Source organism: Embiotoca jacksoni, unplaced genomic scaffold (genome assembly GCF_022577435.1).
Source record: "Embiotoca jacksoni isolate LCO1_2020_lvr unplaced genomic scaffold, fEmbJac1.0.p SCAF_14, whole genome shotgun sequence".
In the NCBI taxonomy this organism is placed as follows: Eukaryota; Metazoa; Chordata; class Actinopteri; family Embiotocidae; genus Embiotoca; species Embiotoca jacksoni.
Window position 1 is genome coordinate 16,861,286 of NW_027185274.1, and position 16,120 is coordinate 16,877,405.

The 16,120-nt window shown below is 44.2% G+C and overlaps 1 protein-coding gene across 1 annotated transcript in view; it reads left to right on the plus strand.

Moving 5' to 3' along the window:
- Positions 1–16,120, plus strand: part of esamb (endothelial cell adhesion molecule b) — a 48,483-nt gene that overhangs the window by 23,361 nt on the left and 9,002 nt on the right. Inside the window, exons 2-3 of the mRNA XM_069148347.1 lie at positions 14,023–14,168; positions 15,707–15,908. Of these exons, the coding sequence (XP_069004448.1) occupies positions 14,023–14,168; positions 15,707–15,908 (348 nt within the window). The remainder of the gene's footprint in view (positions 1–14,022; positions 14,169–15,706; positions 15,909–16,120) is intronic.

Here is a 16,120-nt window from a genome sequence, read left to right on the forward strand (position 1 = left end):
CTGGTTCGAACGTGTACGGTTTCACAAAAACTGAGTGCTTCCGCTCTACAGGTTTCCTGGAAATCGGCCAATCAGAGGACAGTGGGCTTTAGAGAGGTGGGTTTTAAAGAGACAGAAGCTAAAACCGCTCATTTCAGACGGAGAATGAACTGAGGGGCTGCATCAACAGCCATTATAAGATAAATATGGATTTTTTTTTTTTTTTAGATTTTTTTTTTTTAAGGCTTGTTCATGCAAAGCTACTCTAGTGGAGTCCTATACATTTATTTTTTTTTCAACTAAACTTAGAATAATAGGCCCTCTTACAGATATCAGTGTTATCAGTCTCCTCATTTAACCGTCTACCAGAAAGTGAATTAACACTTTCCCAAAATGTCAAACTATTCCTTTAAATAAAGATGTAAGAAAAAGAACTGTTCCACTGTCCAGAAGTTTAAACATTCATCCAAGTTACTTCTCACCCGACACCTCCATATTGATGAACTTGGGAGGCCTCTGTACTTGTATACAGATTATGAGCCTCATCCTGTAACTCCTCTCTGATGAGAGCTCAGTGGAAATCTTAAATCAGATCACAGAGCTCCTTAATTACAGTCTCGCTGCCGTAAACCCTCCCCATGTCCCACAGGCAGTAAAGTGGCGAGGCAGCCGGGGGGGCTCAGCCACCGCCGCTCCCGTCCAGGGTCGAGCAGCGGCCCACATCAGCCCTCACTCTGTCACTCTTGTCAGCACTGCTCGCCTCCTGCTCGCTAACACATGACAGATCTGGGGGATTAAACAGCCAACCCCTTGCCCCGCTGCCACACTAATGGTTTATAAATATCTTCTTCAAAGACCCGACACGGTGCGCGGGGTGGCGTGGTGGTTATGGGCTCTGTTGTGGTGTAACATTGCAGACCCATTTAAGCTCTCAGTTTGCCTTTCATTCTCTGCCATGAGGGCCCAGGAGTAGGCTGGAAGAGGGGTCACGAAGGGCACTGTGGGACCTGTGATGGACAGCTGGGAAGAGAGGGCCTCTGGCATCCACCGATGTACGAGTCAACTGACCAACTCGCCAGAGAAGAGATCAGCTCATGTGGCGATTTGATTAGCCGATGTCGCTGCGGTGCAGAATATTTAGACCGTTCATACTTAAATCTCAAAACGTACAGATCCTTTTATCCCACTTGTGTAAATCGCAGAAGTTGATCTACAATGGGAGTTTTTGTTTTCCTACGTAAACACCTATATCCCCTGTGTGTGTGAGGAATTTGCATGTGATCAAAGCCTCAGCCCACTGCACCCTCCCTCCTGCTTCTGTCTCCCACTCCTCTGTCTGCTGCTGCATTCAGCTCAGAGGGCCTTGTGGTTAAATTTGTCGGATGTCAGAGCTGCAAAGAGGACGCGTGAGTCATTCAGCACAAACACAAGCACGCATGCCTCTGTTGCTGTAAATCATGCATGTAAATAAACATTGTAAGTAGAGGCGTGTTCAAAAAGTTCAAAAAGTTGCTGAACAGCAGGCGGCTCCTTTAGAGCGGAGGGAAAGATCAGAAGAAGACAAGTCGCACACAAAAGATGTGATCACAAAGTTCCCAGACTGTTGAACACTAACAGAGTGCAGCACAGTGACGAGGAGGAAGCTATAACTTTGGTGAGGAAGTATTCCAAGTTACGTCTCTTGATCAACATCAGCACCCGAGTTACAGACGATAACGTGACCACTGGTAACGTGAACATTTGTGATTTCACATCGGACCTGAGACTTGCAGAAAGCACACATCAAATTTCCGGTGAGGAGGAGTGGATGGAAGCAATGATTGTGTTGTTGCGGGTGAGAAACTTGGAACGGGCGTGTTGTCATGTTGGAGAACCCTGTTGCCATGGCGCCACAGTTCGGGTGGTCTGCAGTGAGTGTTTTCCCTCAGACGCCTCAAAAGGTCCCAGTGGAACTCGGTGTTGACAGTCTGACTCTGAGGGGACGAATTCACGGCGACACAAAGAAAATTCACCTGGTGTCTCCTGACCTGACGAACCTTCTTGGGTCTTGGACAGTGACGCTCCGCCCCTCTTGAAACGTTGAACGTCACTCAGAACACCTCGCCCGGCTCATCGCTTCATCGCCGTAGACTTTCTGAAGCATTTCAAGGGTCTCTGTTGACCGTTTACACAGTTTGACCCAAAATCTGATGTTTCTCTGCTCCAGTTTCAGGTCCGTGGCGAAATCACAAATGTTCACGAACCAGTGGTCACGTTAACGTGGAACTCAGGTGCTGCTGTTTTACTCGGATAACTTGCTCATGAAGGTTACAGCTTCCCCCTCTCTGTGCACATCACTATGCTGTTCTCCATTTGTGTGCAACACAAAGTGCCTCTGAACTTCTTTAACCACCCACGTACCCCACAGTTGACAACACACTGAACAAATGTGTGGTCCGCTTGTTTTCAGTGATGTGAGCGTTTTGAATGAAGATGATTATCAGAGCTTGTGATGGCAGTAATCTTATTTCTGATGATTTAATGTTCATGTAATTATATTTCTGACAGCAATTACAGCCTGTTATCTTTTAAATTTTATTGAACATTATAATATATCATGCAGCATTCAGCCCAGCCTCATCTGTCCATCTTGGTGTATCAGACAATAGCCTGAATACTGCAGCGTCACTGAGGAAATGAAGAGTCAGCGTAGTTTTTTTTTTTTAATGTTTCCTGGCTTAGTGTTTCAACGGTGGGTTTGTTAATATTGACATCATTCTTCTTAGTGAAGAGTCGACCTGAAGTTAAAGTGCCAGGCTCTGAAAACATCTAGAAACAATATAATTATCTTTTAAAAAATAAAAGATTGACACTGCTCTCGTACATACAGTAAATAAATATTGGACATGACGTCTTCCATCTTTCTGCCTTTTATTTGTTGCATCATCCAGAGAAAGGACCCAATGCCTATTTTTCACGTGTGACACTGTACGCTTTAATTATGTCATGGCAATAATTAACAGGGGATGGGCAGAGTTTTCCCAATGCTCTCTTCATCTGTTTCTCTCTCGTCAGTGTCTGTGTTTGGCTACAACTCAACACTTGTCAGACTTCAGACATTTGATGCTGATGGCTGTTATCAAAGGGAAACTCATTGAGTCAATGATAGGACTGGCAGACGTAGTGCCGCAGGAGACACGCCGCCGGTATGGACTCGTGCAGGCAAGCGAGTCGCAGCTTTGCAGTGCCGGAGAGGTAACGCACAGCCTGTGTGTCACTGGCCTCAGACTGGCTTTGTCTGAAGTTCAAATATCTGCCCACCGGCTCCTCTTTGTTCAGTCGAAAACCGAAATCTAAAAAGGTTAATTTGAAGTCTTGGAGCTCGTCCTTTAACTATTTCTTGGGAAACAGCCTGGTGCTGTAGTTGTTGCCAAGCAACCAGTGCAATAGTCAGGGATACTCAGAAGTACAAGGCGGGTGAATGAAGTGTTTCCATTGTCAGGCTTCCCGCAAGTCACCTCATTAAACCACAAATCATTTTCTTTTTAACTTTTATGTATTTGCACAGAATAAATAAATGTTGTTTTCTTGTGAGCTTTAAAGGAGCTTGGAAGAAGATATGTGAACTTTAGACAGAGACATGCTTTCAGTGTTTATAACAAACTAAACAAATCACCTGCTGCCTGTAGCTCTGCACTCAACGCAGACGTCACACCGCCACCAACTTCCTCATCTAACACTTTAGAAAGTGATTTCCCACAATCTGTTTTTTAGAAACTCTGTAAAAAAAAAAGGGTATTTTGTATCCTTCATTCATCCTCAGCTCCCGCTGTGTTCTGTGGCTGACAAACAAGAAGATCATAGACTGTATATAGAAGAGGATGTGGCTTTCTGCTCAGAAAAATTAAGCCAATGCAGAAGTGGCTGAAACTGCAATACCACCGAGTGCCACTAGAGGTTGGCTTCAAAAAGCCTCCGGCTCCTCAGACTCCCATTCAACTAGTCTCATGAGATACAAAGTCACTACATTTTTTCCATAAGTTATTTTGGTGTCGTTCACTTCAGTCACTCCTTCTTAGTTTTCCGGTGGCCCTCATAAAGCTGTGGTGCAGTCAGTCGGGGTCCTCTGTAGGTGGGCGGAGCATAGTGTCCTCTGGTTTCCAATCGGATCGAGTCAGATTTACCGCTAGCTCCTCCCCAGCTCACCCAAATATGGTCATTTCTGGCTCCAAAACAGTGAGATGGCGACGGCCGAATTAACGAACTTGAGGCTTCAGAACGGCAGTTCACAAACCAACATGTGACGAAACGGTCGGTTGCCACTTGGGCCAGATACTGCTAATATATGAATTGGCCCTTGACTGTGCCAATGTATTAACATTAGGCCGTAAGAGTTATTTGTAGCCATTATTTGACTAAATATTTTGTGCATTCACAGTGATTTTCCTACGAAGCCACGCTGCTTTGACCTTGAATATTCCTGAACCAGATGTTAATATTTACTTTCTTTTTACCAAAACATTTTTGCGTACTCAAACTCAATTTGAGTTGATTGACGATCCTCCCACATAATAGTACAGCCAATTATTCCCACTTGAGTCAAGCCTTTCTGTCGTGAGTGGGCTTCTGCATCTGCTACGACCTCAAGGTGAGCCTGTAAAAACAAATCTTTAGGTGTGTGTATTTATATTATGTGCAGCACTTTACGCGTGTCTGTTTGACAGTTGTAATCGTGCGACTTTGCTCCAAGAACCAGAGGGAGGTGGTGGGAGTTTGGAGCCGTGTGTGCGAGGAGAATCAATTTGAACACAATCAAAAAGTTAAGAGGGATTAAAGCTACTGTGATGAGATAGCACACTCAAAATGGTTTAAAATAGCTGCAGAGATTACACTAATGTAATCCAATTTAAAGGAGCCTTCCCCAAATATTTATTATTGAAGCACCATCTGCTTGAAGCCTGTAGGGTCAGTCCAATGTGCAGTTTTACACCAACAAGGCTATTTTGTTGTCCTAAATTCTTGCCTGTCAGAAAGAGAAACCTTATTTTTTTTTTATTTTTTTTTCCTGGCACAGTTCAAATCTTTTTCTTCACGTTTGTCCTCGTTTGACATCGACAGATGTGGAGAATCCCTTTTGCAATCAGTTTCTCGTTTATTAAAGTCATTAATAAAAGTAAAACTCAAGGTTATCCAGATTTCCTAAGCAGCTGGACTAATGAGCTAAAAGGAATCCGATGCTTCAATAATTTATGATCGTCTTGTCTTTTCTTGGATGAGTTGTGCATTTATGGGGTCAGTTTAAGACTTTGTTATCACCAGTCTGACACAGAAACATGCTGTGGAGCTCAAACATGAATAACATCATCCACAGCAACTGTGAGCACAAAGCTGATCTCATGCAGCGTGAGGTTCAACAATATGACTATATTCTGAGATAATAGAAATCTGTCGGCTGTACAGATTTTATCATTCTGTCTTATTCGTCTTATTTTCCGCCTCTCTTGTATTTCACGTATCGGATGAGCCATTGTCGTATTCAAGTGTTGATTCCCCTAAACAGTGTGGCTATTACAGCCTCTTCACATAGGTGCCTGTTGTTGTTGTTTTTTTGTTCCTGACTGAAATAGCCCAACAACTATGAGATGGATTGCTTTGAAATTTGGTGAAGACATTAATGGATCTGGGAGGATTAATCCTGCTGACCTTCGTAATCCCCTGGCAAAAGGTTGACTTTTTTTGTGTGTCTTCAATGTCTTCACAATTATTGGATGGACTGCTGTGAAGTTCGGGGTGAGCTCATGTCTTTTCATCTAGCGGTCAAAATTTCTGTTTGTCCTTTCAGGTTAGTCAGAAACAATACCGTTGAAATCGCACAATTCTCTGTAGCAGAAAAAGAAAGTCAATCACACACACACACACACACACACACACACACACACACACACACACACACACACACACACACACAGCTGCACATGCAACATGCTAACACACACAGACTGAACAACAATGACGGTAACCTAACGTTATGAGCTATTGCTACATTAGCGTCAACATGTTAATGTGTGTGTGTGTGTGTGTGTGTGTGTGTGTGTGTGTGTGTGTGTGTGTGTGTGTGTTTAATACAACAGATGCAGCTGCAACTTTTTGATGTCAAACTCTTGCTCACGTTAAACTCTACATACAGATCCAGACGCCTGTCTTTGAGCTGCGTGGTTTAGTTTTAGGTTTTTGCTTCTGTCATTTAAAATGCTTCATGACTATTTTTTTTTTCTGCTTATTTGGCTGTTAGTTGCTCTCAAAAAAAAAAAAAAATCTCCGTACATAACTTTTGATTTGCTCTTTCCATAAGTTGCAGGCTCAGCTGTAGTTTGTGTTTAGTGCTAATTAGCAAATGTTAGCATGCCAACACAACCAAGATGGTGAAAGTGATGATATTTAAAGTTATGTCGCTAGATCAACATCAGCACCTGAGTTACACACGTTTTTGTGACCGCTGGCTCGTGAACATTTGTGGTTTCACCACGGACCTGAAACTGGAACAACAGATTTTAGGTCAAACTCTGGAAATGGTCAACAGAGACCCTTGAAGTGCAGTGTTTCCCCACCATTGTCTCAAAGACACAAAGTATGAACGTACTCATTGAACTGCAGTTGCGTCCAGTAGCTACTATTTATTTATTTAGTTCCTGTGCACCTCAGTTTCATTTCAATTTCAAATGGAATTTATGTGATTCATGAAACTTATCGAGCAATAACGTCAAACAGTGAGAGCTTGCAGCTTCTCAAATATGAAAGTACGCCGCTTTTCTATTTTTTTTATTGCTGCAAATGAAATACGAGCAATTTGAAGACGTCGCTTTTTGGCTCTTACAAATGTTTACCGTTTCTGAAATTGCACCGAGTAAATAGTTAAGCAAGTATGTGAAGATGAAAATCAACAAATGTATCTGCTTCTATGACAACAATAAGCACTGTGACGCAGGTCTGATCTGAATGAGGCTGCATGAGAAACTTCATCCTTCCACGAACGTGTCACGCGAGTGCGACTCTTAAATAGTTCCGAACAAGCGAGCACTGAGTGAAAGGCAGCTGCCTTCACTTGCTTTAGATTATCGGTTCATTTTATTTTTCAGGAAACAGGCCCACCCTGTTGTCTCAGTGGGGGAGGGAAGGAGGAGGTTGGGGGTGGAGAGGTGTACATGGAGAGTAAATCTGAGCTAAAGCTTTAGCTGCAGAGAGGGACTCACATGAGAGACCGACATAGGTTTGGAAGCAGAGATTACTCGGGGAGATAGAGCGGGGCTGGTTAAAGAGGATCAGTTTATCTTCACACAGGCCTACACGTCTCCCTCAGGGCTTTGAGACTTCTATGTATCCTTCACTCGATCAATAACAACACGGTGTTTAAAATCTCATTTACACTCACGGCGTCGCATCTGTTTACCCTTCATTCATTTGTTTTGTTTTTTTTAAGTCCTAAACCCAGAGACGTAACTGTTTTGATGATGTGATGACCTCCGCTGTGGTTTTATCTCTCGCGATCAAATGATCCCTCTTTTTTTCACGTGAGCGTGCCTCCCCCTACGGACGAATCGCGATACTGCAGCGAACACACACACACACACACACACACACACACAGCGGTCTGCTAATTGTGCCCCAGCTCAGACGTGCATCACACGGTTGGACTTGCCTGTGATTGTCCTGTGTAGGTTTGGGGGTCCTGCCGTCATAAACGCTTTTACAGCTGAGACTCGGCCAACATCTCACAGCCTGGATGCCCTGCAAGAATACACAAAAAAACAGTGTTTATTCTAAAGAGAAGAATCCAATTAGCAGATATAAAGCGTGACTCGGCTGAACAATAGCCTTTGGCGAGATATAATTAGGACAGAGTTTAACTGAGGCTGTAGTATCATATCTGTATCCTCTTTATTAGCAGCTTTCTTTTTGTTTTTTTTGTTTTTTTTTTATCTCTGAAGGATTTGAGTGGATTTTCTGTCCATATTCACATCTTGAACAGTCTGTTTTCTGCAGCCTCACACACACACACACGCACACGCACACGCACACCCCCAGATGGAGACGGCCGCGGATTAGTGAAGATTTTCCTTCATTTAATAAACAATTGAATGACACAGTTCTGAGGATAAACCTGCCCAAAGAAGCACAAGAATAGTCTGGGGTTGGGAGACTACAGGGCATTATCCTGCTTCATCACAGGGAATCTGTGTATCCTTCAGAATTACTGTGTGCATGCAGTGCCGCGGGCGTCCTGCAGCTCTTATCCATTCACGTCGAGAGTCTCCCCAACCCACAGAGAAACCTCATCCTTCCTGATTGTGGCTCTTGTACACGACGTATATTAACAAGTGTGGAGCATCGTAACATTAAAACAAGGACTCCAGACATCCATCATTCACAGACCTGCCTCTCACTGTTTTTATGCAATTCTTACAGCACGCTCGATTGGTCGGTGTGCCGGCAGACAATCGGCGGTGGAAATAAAACCACAGCGCTAATGGGATTTGTTTCAAATCTGAAAAAAGGCGATTTCTCTGAACCAATCGCAGGCAGGCTGATACTATGGCGGCTGAAAGGAGGAGGAGGAGGAGGATGATGATGAAGATGTTAATCTCATGCATACATGTCCAGTAGGTGGCTTTACATGATTAGATGGAGGAAGATTTTTGCGTTGACATCTCATAGCATACATCACAGGACTCTGCATTGTTTCATGTGCTGATGATCAATGTGCTGTCGTGGACTCATACGGCGCCACCATCGGGTTCACATTTATCTATTCCGTGTATTTCTACAAAATTTGGTACCAACTCGGGGACTAATTGTAAAAACTGCTGTTTTGAAGCCTGCGATCTGGCTTTTTGTCCTTCGCCATCTTGTTTTTTTGGAGCCAGAAGGGACCATATTTGGACGATCTGGGGAGGAGTTAGGTCGATCTGCTTGAGAGCCCGAAGACACTATGCCCCGCCCACCTATACAGGAAACCTGACTGCACCACAGGCCTGTCAGTCAACCAGACATGCCCCCAAATATAGCGCTCTGAGATATAGCTCATCGGTGGTAGTGCACTTCTGTACTGGCCTCACTTTTCAGACCAGGAAGCTACAACCTTTTTATACATGATCTATGTATCTGACTGAGAACTTGAGAACACTATGCCCTGCCCACTTAACACAGGAAACCTGACTGCACCACAGGCCTGTCAATCAAACCACACACCCCCACCTCTCTTTGAGGCCTAACACCTAATTAATGAGGGAATTATTTCCAGAAGGACCAGACCTCTGATCAGGAGTGAATTTACCTCATGGCACCATGATGACTCATGGAAAACATTTACTGACTTTGTATTTCATGAGAGAAGTTGGTGCGTTTGATATGGAAATCTATTGGAGCCAGAGGTTTTTGAAGCCCACCCCCTAGTGGTCGTCAGTGGTACTGCACTTTAAGGCACTTCTGCTTCTGCGTAAGCTTCACTTTTCAGACTCGGAGACGATGAACATATTTATACACAGTCTATGGATAGTTTTCATGTAGCGCCATCATCAGGTCCAAATTTACATCTCTCCATTCCTTACATAAAGAAAGGCCAAAAGCTAATGAAATTCCCATCATACCCAATTTATAATTATCAAATGTTAGCTAAATCACACACTCAATTAAGCTGGCCAGCATGACATTATCAGCATGTTTGAATGCAGCTAAGCAAGTCAACAACCCAAGTTCTGTTTCATTTTGATCTACTTGTGTCGCGAGAGCTCAGGATAAGACCCAATAGCAGACACAGAGCGAGATAGTGAGAATCTAATTTAATGTTTTATTGAAACGGTGAGTTGTAGATGGGCTACGCAGGCAGGGGAAGACCGGGGGGGGGGGGGGGGGGGGGGGGTGGGGGAGAGAGACAGAGAGAGAGAGAGAGAGACAGAGAGATGGCCAGCAGGGGCAGGCAGAGACAGGGCAGACTTCTCCTGCTGGGGCTGAGTCCGAAACGGATGAGTAGGAACCAGAGGGAGGACTGTGGGAGCAGCAGGCTTGACGGTCGATGACGATCCCCGTGCATTGAAGCAGGACTTACAGGCTGACTGGTGTCCTCCGTGGTTCTCCGCAGGACATCGGGTAAGTCTCCGAGGCCAGACGAGAGGACGGGTCAGGTAGACCGCGGGCACGCTGACAGGTAGACAAAACTGAGGACAGAATCAGACGAGGGGGGGGGAGGGAGGATGAAAACCGGTGACACCGGGTGAGTAGACAGAAAGGTCTGACAGCGCCGGAGTGCAGGACCAGGGTTGATATACTCCCAGGAGGCGATCAACTCGATTGCCAGCAGCTGTGCAGACCAATCAGGGCCGTAGGGGCGTGGCCGTGGGAGACGTCTGGAGGCAGGAAGTGGAGAAACGGAACAAAACACAAAACACAATGGCACACCACAACAAACGGGGAATGACAGAACACACGAGGAGAGGACATCGGGATGAACAAAGGTCAGACAGGGATCCTGACAACTTGAAGGTCAGAGTTCAGCTTTGTTGAACTTTGGAAAGCACTGCCCTGTGTTTGGTCTGCATTCACCCACTGACACACACATTCACACAACAACGACTGAGCTGGCATCAGGAGCAACTCGGGGTTCAGTTTCTTACCCAAACACACTTCGGCATGTGGATAGGAGGTCCCAGGGATCAAACCAGCAACCTCATGATTAGTGGACAACCTGCTTTACCATCTAAGCCACAGCTGTTTGTAAAAGGGAGTTTATTAAACGACAGCCTGACTCGTACACCGTCATCTGTTTCTGATTTCCCTCCTTAACAAGAAATGCCTGTACTTTACCTTTTAAAAGTTCCTTATAAATATTTACAATTTGTAAAAACGTCATATTTATAATTTTGTCGTCAGTTTCTGCCTTTTTCTTTGATTTTCTGCCATCAAATGCTCCTGAACGCATCCTTAACGCCTCATTTCAAGCCGCTAACACTTCAACAGGCTCAACGGAGATCGCATTGGCACGCATGACGAAACATAAATGTTGCGATCTGCTAATTGTCGTTTGGGAGAGAGTGTGCGCCGATGGCGGCGTGGAGTTCGGAGAAACGACCATGTGTTACATCATATCCATGTCCAGCTGAGCTCTTTTTGCTCACGTGAGGTGGATTGAGCCCAGGATTGTTTGAGGATTAGTCAGCAGGGTTTAGCAGACTCAGAAATTAAGGGAGAGGAGCGCCACAGTGAGGAGGTCACACTGTCCCGGGAGGAATAAGAAACGATTGAGTCACTGCAGCAAAAAAAAAAACATAAATGTGAAAAACAACGTCTGGCTCACACACACACACACACACACACACACACACACACACACACACACACACACACACATTTCCCTCCTCTTCTATCCACGCACCCTCGAGCCCATCCCAACACCAACACCACCACCACTACGGTCTAATTCTCCTCTCAGTCTGGAAAAGGAAGAAGGTGTGCCGAGCTGCCCGAACAGATGTGGACATCTCAGCTGGCGCTCTGTGGATCACAACACTCCCCCCCCCCCGCCCCCCCTCTCCTCCCTCTCTCCTCTCTCTCTCTCTCTCTCTCTCCTCCTCCTCCTCTCTCTCCTCCTCTCTCTCCTCTCCACCTCCTGATCCTCTCCGTCCATCCATGCGCGCACATGAGGGACACTTTCCTCAGCTTTGTTGAAGGATTTAGTGGCAGCACAAGTTTTGTTTTTTTCAGTCCTTGCTGTAGTTTTTTTTTTTTTTGTTTGAGTCGAGCTTCAAACTGGAGACACAGACGGACTCCAGCTGCTGGGATCAGCTGATCCAGCTGCAGCTGTCCGGTTCAGGTGACTGGGCTCCCTGTGAGTTGGACGTCCTTTCTTCTTTTTTTCACTTCTCATCATCCTTCCTCTCATCATCAGTTGTGACCGCATCATCTCGGCTGTCGTTGTTTCTCTTCATCAGCTCTCTGCTTGTTTTTTTGTGTGAAAATGAAGCCTTTTCTCAACAGTGTTTCTTTGATTTATGCGCATTTGTTTGGGCTACAATTTCTTCCCTAGTGAGCCAACAGTGGACACAGTGAGACCGGGGTATCTCAGCTGCTTTGTAGTTTGTTGACATGTGCGAGAATGCGACTGAATTCCTTGGAGATTAGCTTTTCATTTATCTTTTTACTTCTTAGAAACTTTGTTCTTGTTTGCTGGGATTTTTCCAGGATGAAGTTGTTTTTCAAACCTTGTTTTTTTATACAGAAGAGTGCGACATGATGAAAGAGCAGTCAGCTTGAAGTGTGAAGTCGTAATCGGAGAGTCAGCCGGTGCTTATTGTGGAACTTTAACGAGATGTCGGCTCGGTGTCCGAAACGGGATCCTAGGTTTAGACGGAGCAGCATTATCCACTGATAGTAATTAATTCATAACCACTTTTACAATCAAAATAGAAGACACGTCATGTTCTCCAGCTTTGTTTGGACGTTAAAACAAAAATATGAAAGGGTTTTGTTCAGGAAGACTTTGTTTAAAGGTAATGAAGGGACGGTCTCTTTTTTTGTGGTTTTCTTTTCATCTACAAACTGTGAGAGGACTCAGTTGACTTGAGCTTGATAAATAAATGCCTGAGCGGATCATCTTGTCCGACCATCCTCCCTCCAGTCCAGCAGTTCACCAATATTACAGTAAAAGTACCTCCATGTCTCTGCTCTCTACAATATTAATTTTGTTTACACTCGCTGCCTGTTTCACTTAAAACATTTTATTGTTTGTGTACAAGAGCTTAAATGGAGCATTCCCGGCTTATCCGTCTGATCTCTGGCACTGGACCGCCAGCTTTTAAAAGCTCCTGGATCCGGATCGGCTCCGAAGGGCCGACCGGGCCTTTTCAGTTCAGTCCCTGCTCTGAAACTTTGAAACGGGCTCCAACTCGAGATCAGACAGTCAACTTCACAGCCGGTGTTCAAATCTCCACTGAAAACATGTTTATTTCAAAGTGAGTTTAAAGATTGGGCTCAATTTAATTTTTTTTATTCATAATTCATTTCAGTATTGATTACTGGTCGTTCATATCCCTGTGTTATTTAGCCTAAAATCATTCTTAATTTCTGATTTTTTTTGTTGTTGTTTTTTTTGTTTTGTTTTATTGCTCAGTTTGTTTTTAATCTCTTAATTGTTTTACATCTGATTTGTTGTGATTCTTTCCGATGGAGGTCGAGAAAATAAACTTGACTCCATAATGTAATGTGATTGCGTGATTAACTTGCCTTTATTTTGGTTCTTGAGTGCACAGAAGCCAAAAGGACACACACACGTTCAGATGTTAAAGGAAAGGCAGTGAGGATTTCTTTGATTATAAAGCAGCTGATACTTTGGCAGCTCAATCACAGAATCTGTACGAAATATTTTGGAGTTATTGTTTTTCACAATTTTCTGAATTTTCCTGCATTTTCACGTCATGCTATTTTGTCCTGAGCCCGTCAGAGTCGACTCCCATGTGAATAATTTTGTTTAGAGTGTGTAAAAAGACAGATTTGATGCAGAAATAGGAAAAGAAATCATGAAACAAGAGCTGAAACTATTACCCGATGAGCTAATTGTCAACGGACAGAAGAAAAAAAAAAAATCGCCAGCATCTATTGATTTTTAAAGTTATTCCTCAAGAAAAATACCAAATATTTGCTCGTTTCAGCGCCTCACATGTGCAGACCTGCTGCTTTATGTTAGTCAGATGAAACAAAGGTGTTCAAAGATGTCTTCTTTTACTGTTTTTTGATGTCTTAAACAGGAAATTAATCAGCAGTTTTATGATTATTATTTGCAAAATTCACAGATTTAATCCAGCCTTTGGAATCAACTGAAATAAAACTAGCTGTAACTTTAATATGATGGCAGAAAGATTTTGGCAAAAACCGTAAAAGTTCATTTAACTTTTTTCCGTAGTGGTCTCTGGCAGCTGCTGCTTCATAAATACAAAAATGTGACATGCAGAACTAAACTCACACAAGCCTGCTTTGTTGTCATCGTCGTTGTTGTTGTTGTTGTTGTTGTTGCTTCAGGTGACACGGAGAAGGTGGAGATCCCCAGAAAAGAGATGGAGGTGGTGAAGGGCCAGATGGCGATGCTGCACGCCTGGTACAGCCCCAGCTCGGACATCTCCAAAAACGCCGTCATCTGGCACTTCTCGGGGAACGAGTCCAAGCAGGTGAGAAGGTCGAAGGTCAAACGGAGTGTAATGATGTTGATGATGATGATGATTGGATGTTGACTGCGCTGTCACCTCTGCTGGAGACCAGAAAAGAGAGCCTCTATAACGGGATTACAGCGAAGGAGTGTGTTTGTTGATCCTATCACGGCTGCAGCGGACGACTCGCATCGTATACAAAAGCACTGCAGCTCAAACTCAACTATATACTTCATTCATTTAAATTAGTTTCATTGAAATCTCCCTTTTACGTGCTGTACTCGTCTTTTTGTGTTGCATGACATGTCATATCTAGACAAACTCGTCTGAGGTGCGAGATGACGGCCCGCACACATTAGGATTACAGCGAACGCCGCCGCCGCCGTCTGATTCACCGACTGGCGGAGGGACGTTATTAACGGCAGGAGGCCACTAATTACATTTTATCTCCACGTTTAGCCGCACCTCCTGCATGTAGCACGAACCGTCAATCAAAGCCAACATAACCGCACGTGTATGTGTCCGCGTGTTTGCCTGATTAATATAATCTAAACAGTTTCAGTGTCCGACGCCCTTGAGTTCGTCTCAAGCAGAAAATCAGCCTAAAAAGTCCACATCCACCATCTGTACATGTCAGGATTATCTTTATGAAGGACGTTGTTTCCTGAGTTTAATCTGCACATCTTCGTATGGACGCAGCAAATCAAATTCATTCCAGCGGAAACATACATGAACCTAAATGTTAGTGGGATTAGTTGGAATTAACAGTGCAGTGCTCCTTTACACAGGGTTCCCACGTGTCAGTGAATGTCATGGAATATCAGGGAATTTTAAAAAACTCTTTTCCGGACCGGGAAAATCAGGGGATTTGATTGTTTATTTTGGGCCAAATCCTGAAATATCAGGGAATTTTGTTCGCATGTTTAAAATTCAGTTGCCATTTGTCAGAATACAATATTCTCCATGTTGTCTTTCTTTTTTTTAATCGCGTTATTTCCCGTGTTTCCCGTACTGCCTGATCGGTTTTTATTCCCTTTCAGTTCATCAAGTTGCAGCACTTCAGTAAAGATGTGTTTTCTCGTAGCTGCTTAGGAAGGCAAACATGCAGGAAAATGTAGACTTTAAAAACGTTGGCTACGAAACGATGACTTCGAAGACTGGGTGATAAAAACAGATAGCAGAAAAGCTGAATGTTAAGTTTGTAAAACTTCTATAGATCTATTAAATATGGCAGAGGGAGCCCTTCGTAGGCACGACAACGGCGAGAAGCATGACGGCTTCTTATCCTTCCTGTTTGAAACGATTTTTTTTTTTTTTTTTTTTGCACAAGACTCGGTGTGTTTATGAGGCTGCACAGGCCAAGTTGCGTGTGATCATAATTGTGCAGAAGGTTTAAGCGGTGAAACGTTTTGAACTGCAAATTGATGGGATTAAAATATTGTGTCTGTTTCACATCTGCTCGGCACCGCAGCGGCTATTATTTTTCCATCAGGTCACTGAGTTTCAGGTTTCAGGGAACCCCGTACGCAGCTGTGAGGTGTTTCCGTCTCTCCGTGCAGGTGATAAACTTCAGCTCGGGTGAGGTCGGCCACGGCCAGAACGAGTTCACCGAGAGGGCGGGCTTCAGCGCGGCCATGCCCTCAGCCAACCTCTCCATCTACATCAACAACACCCAGGAGTCTGACTCCGGCCGCTACATCTGCAACGTCATCGTAGCCGGAGGTCCTGGCATTTCCGGAGAGATGCGCCTTAATGTCAAAGGTAACCGTCCGCCACATCAGAGGAATTTCAAAGGTTAGATTTTAATCAGCGCGCTCTGCCGTGCAGCTCGCGCGTTTTCCTCGGATGTGAAAAAGTCTGGCAGAGTAAATGCTGAGCATATTTTGAAGGATTTCAGACTCGAAGCAGTCTGTTGAAGATCATATATTTATGTCAGAAAGCTCTTTTCAAATAAAACTCATCTGCTGCTTAGG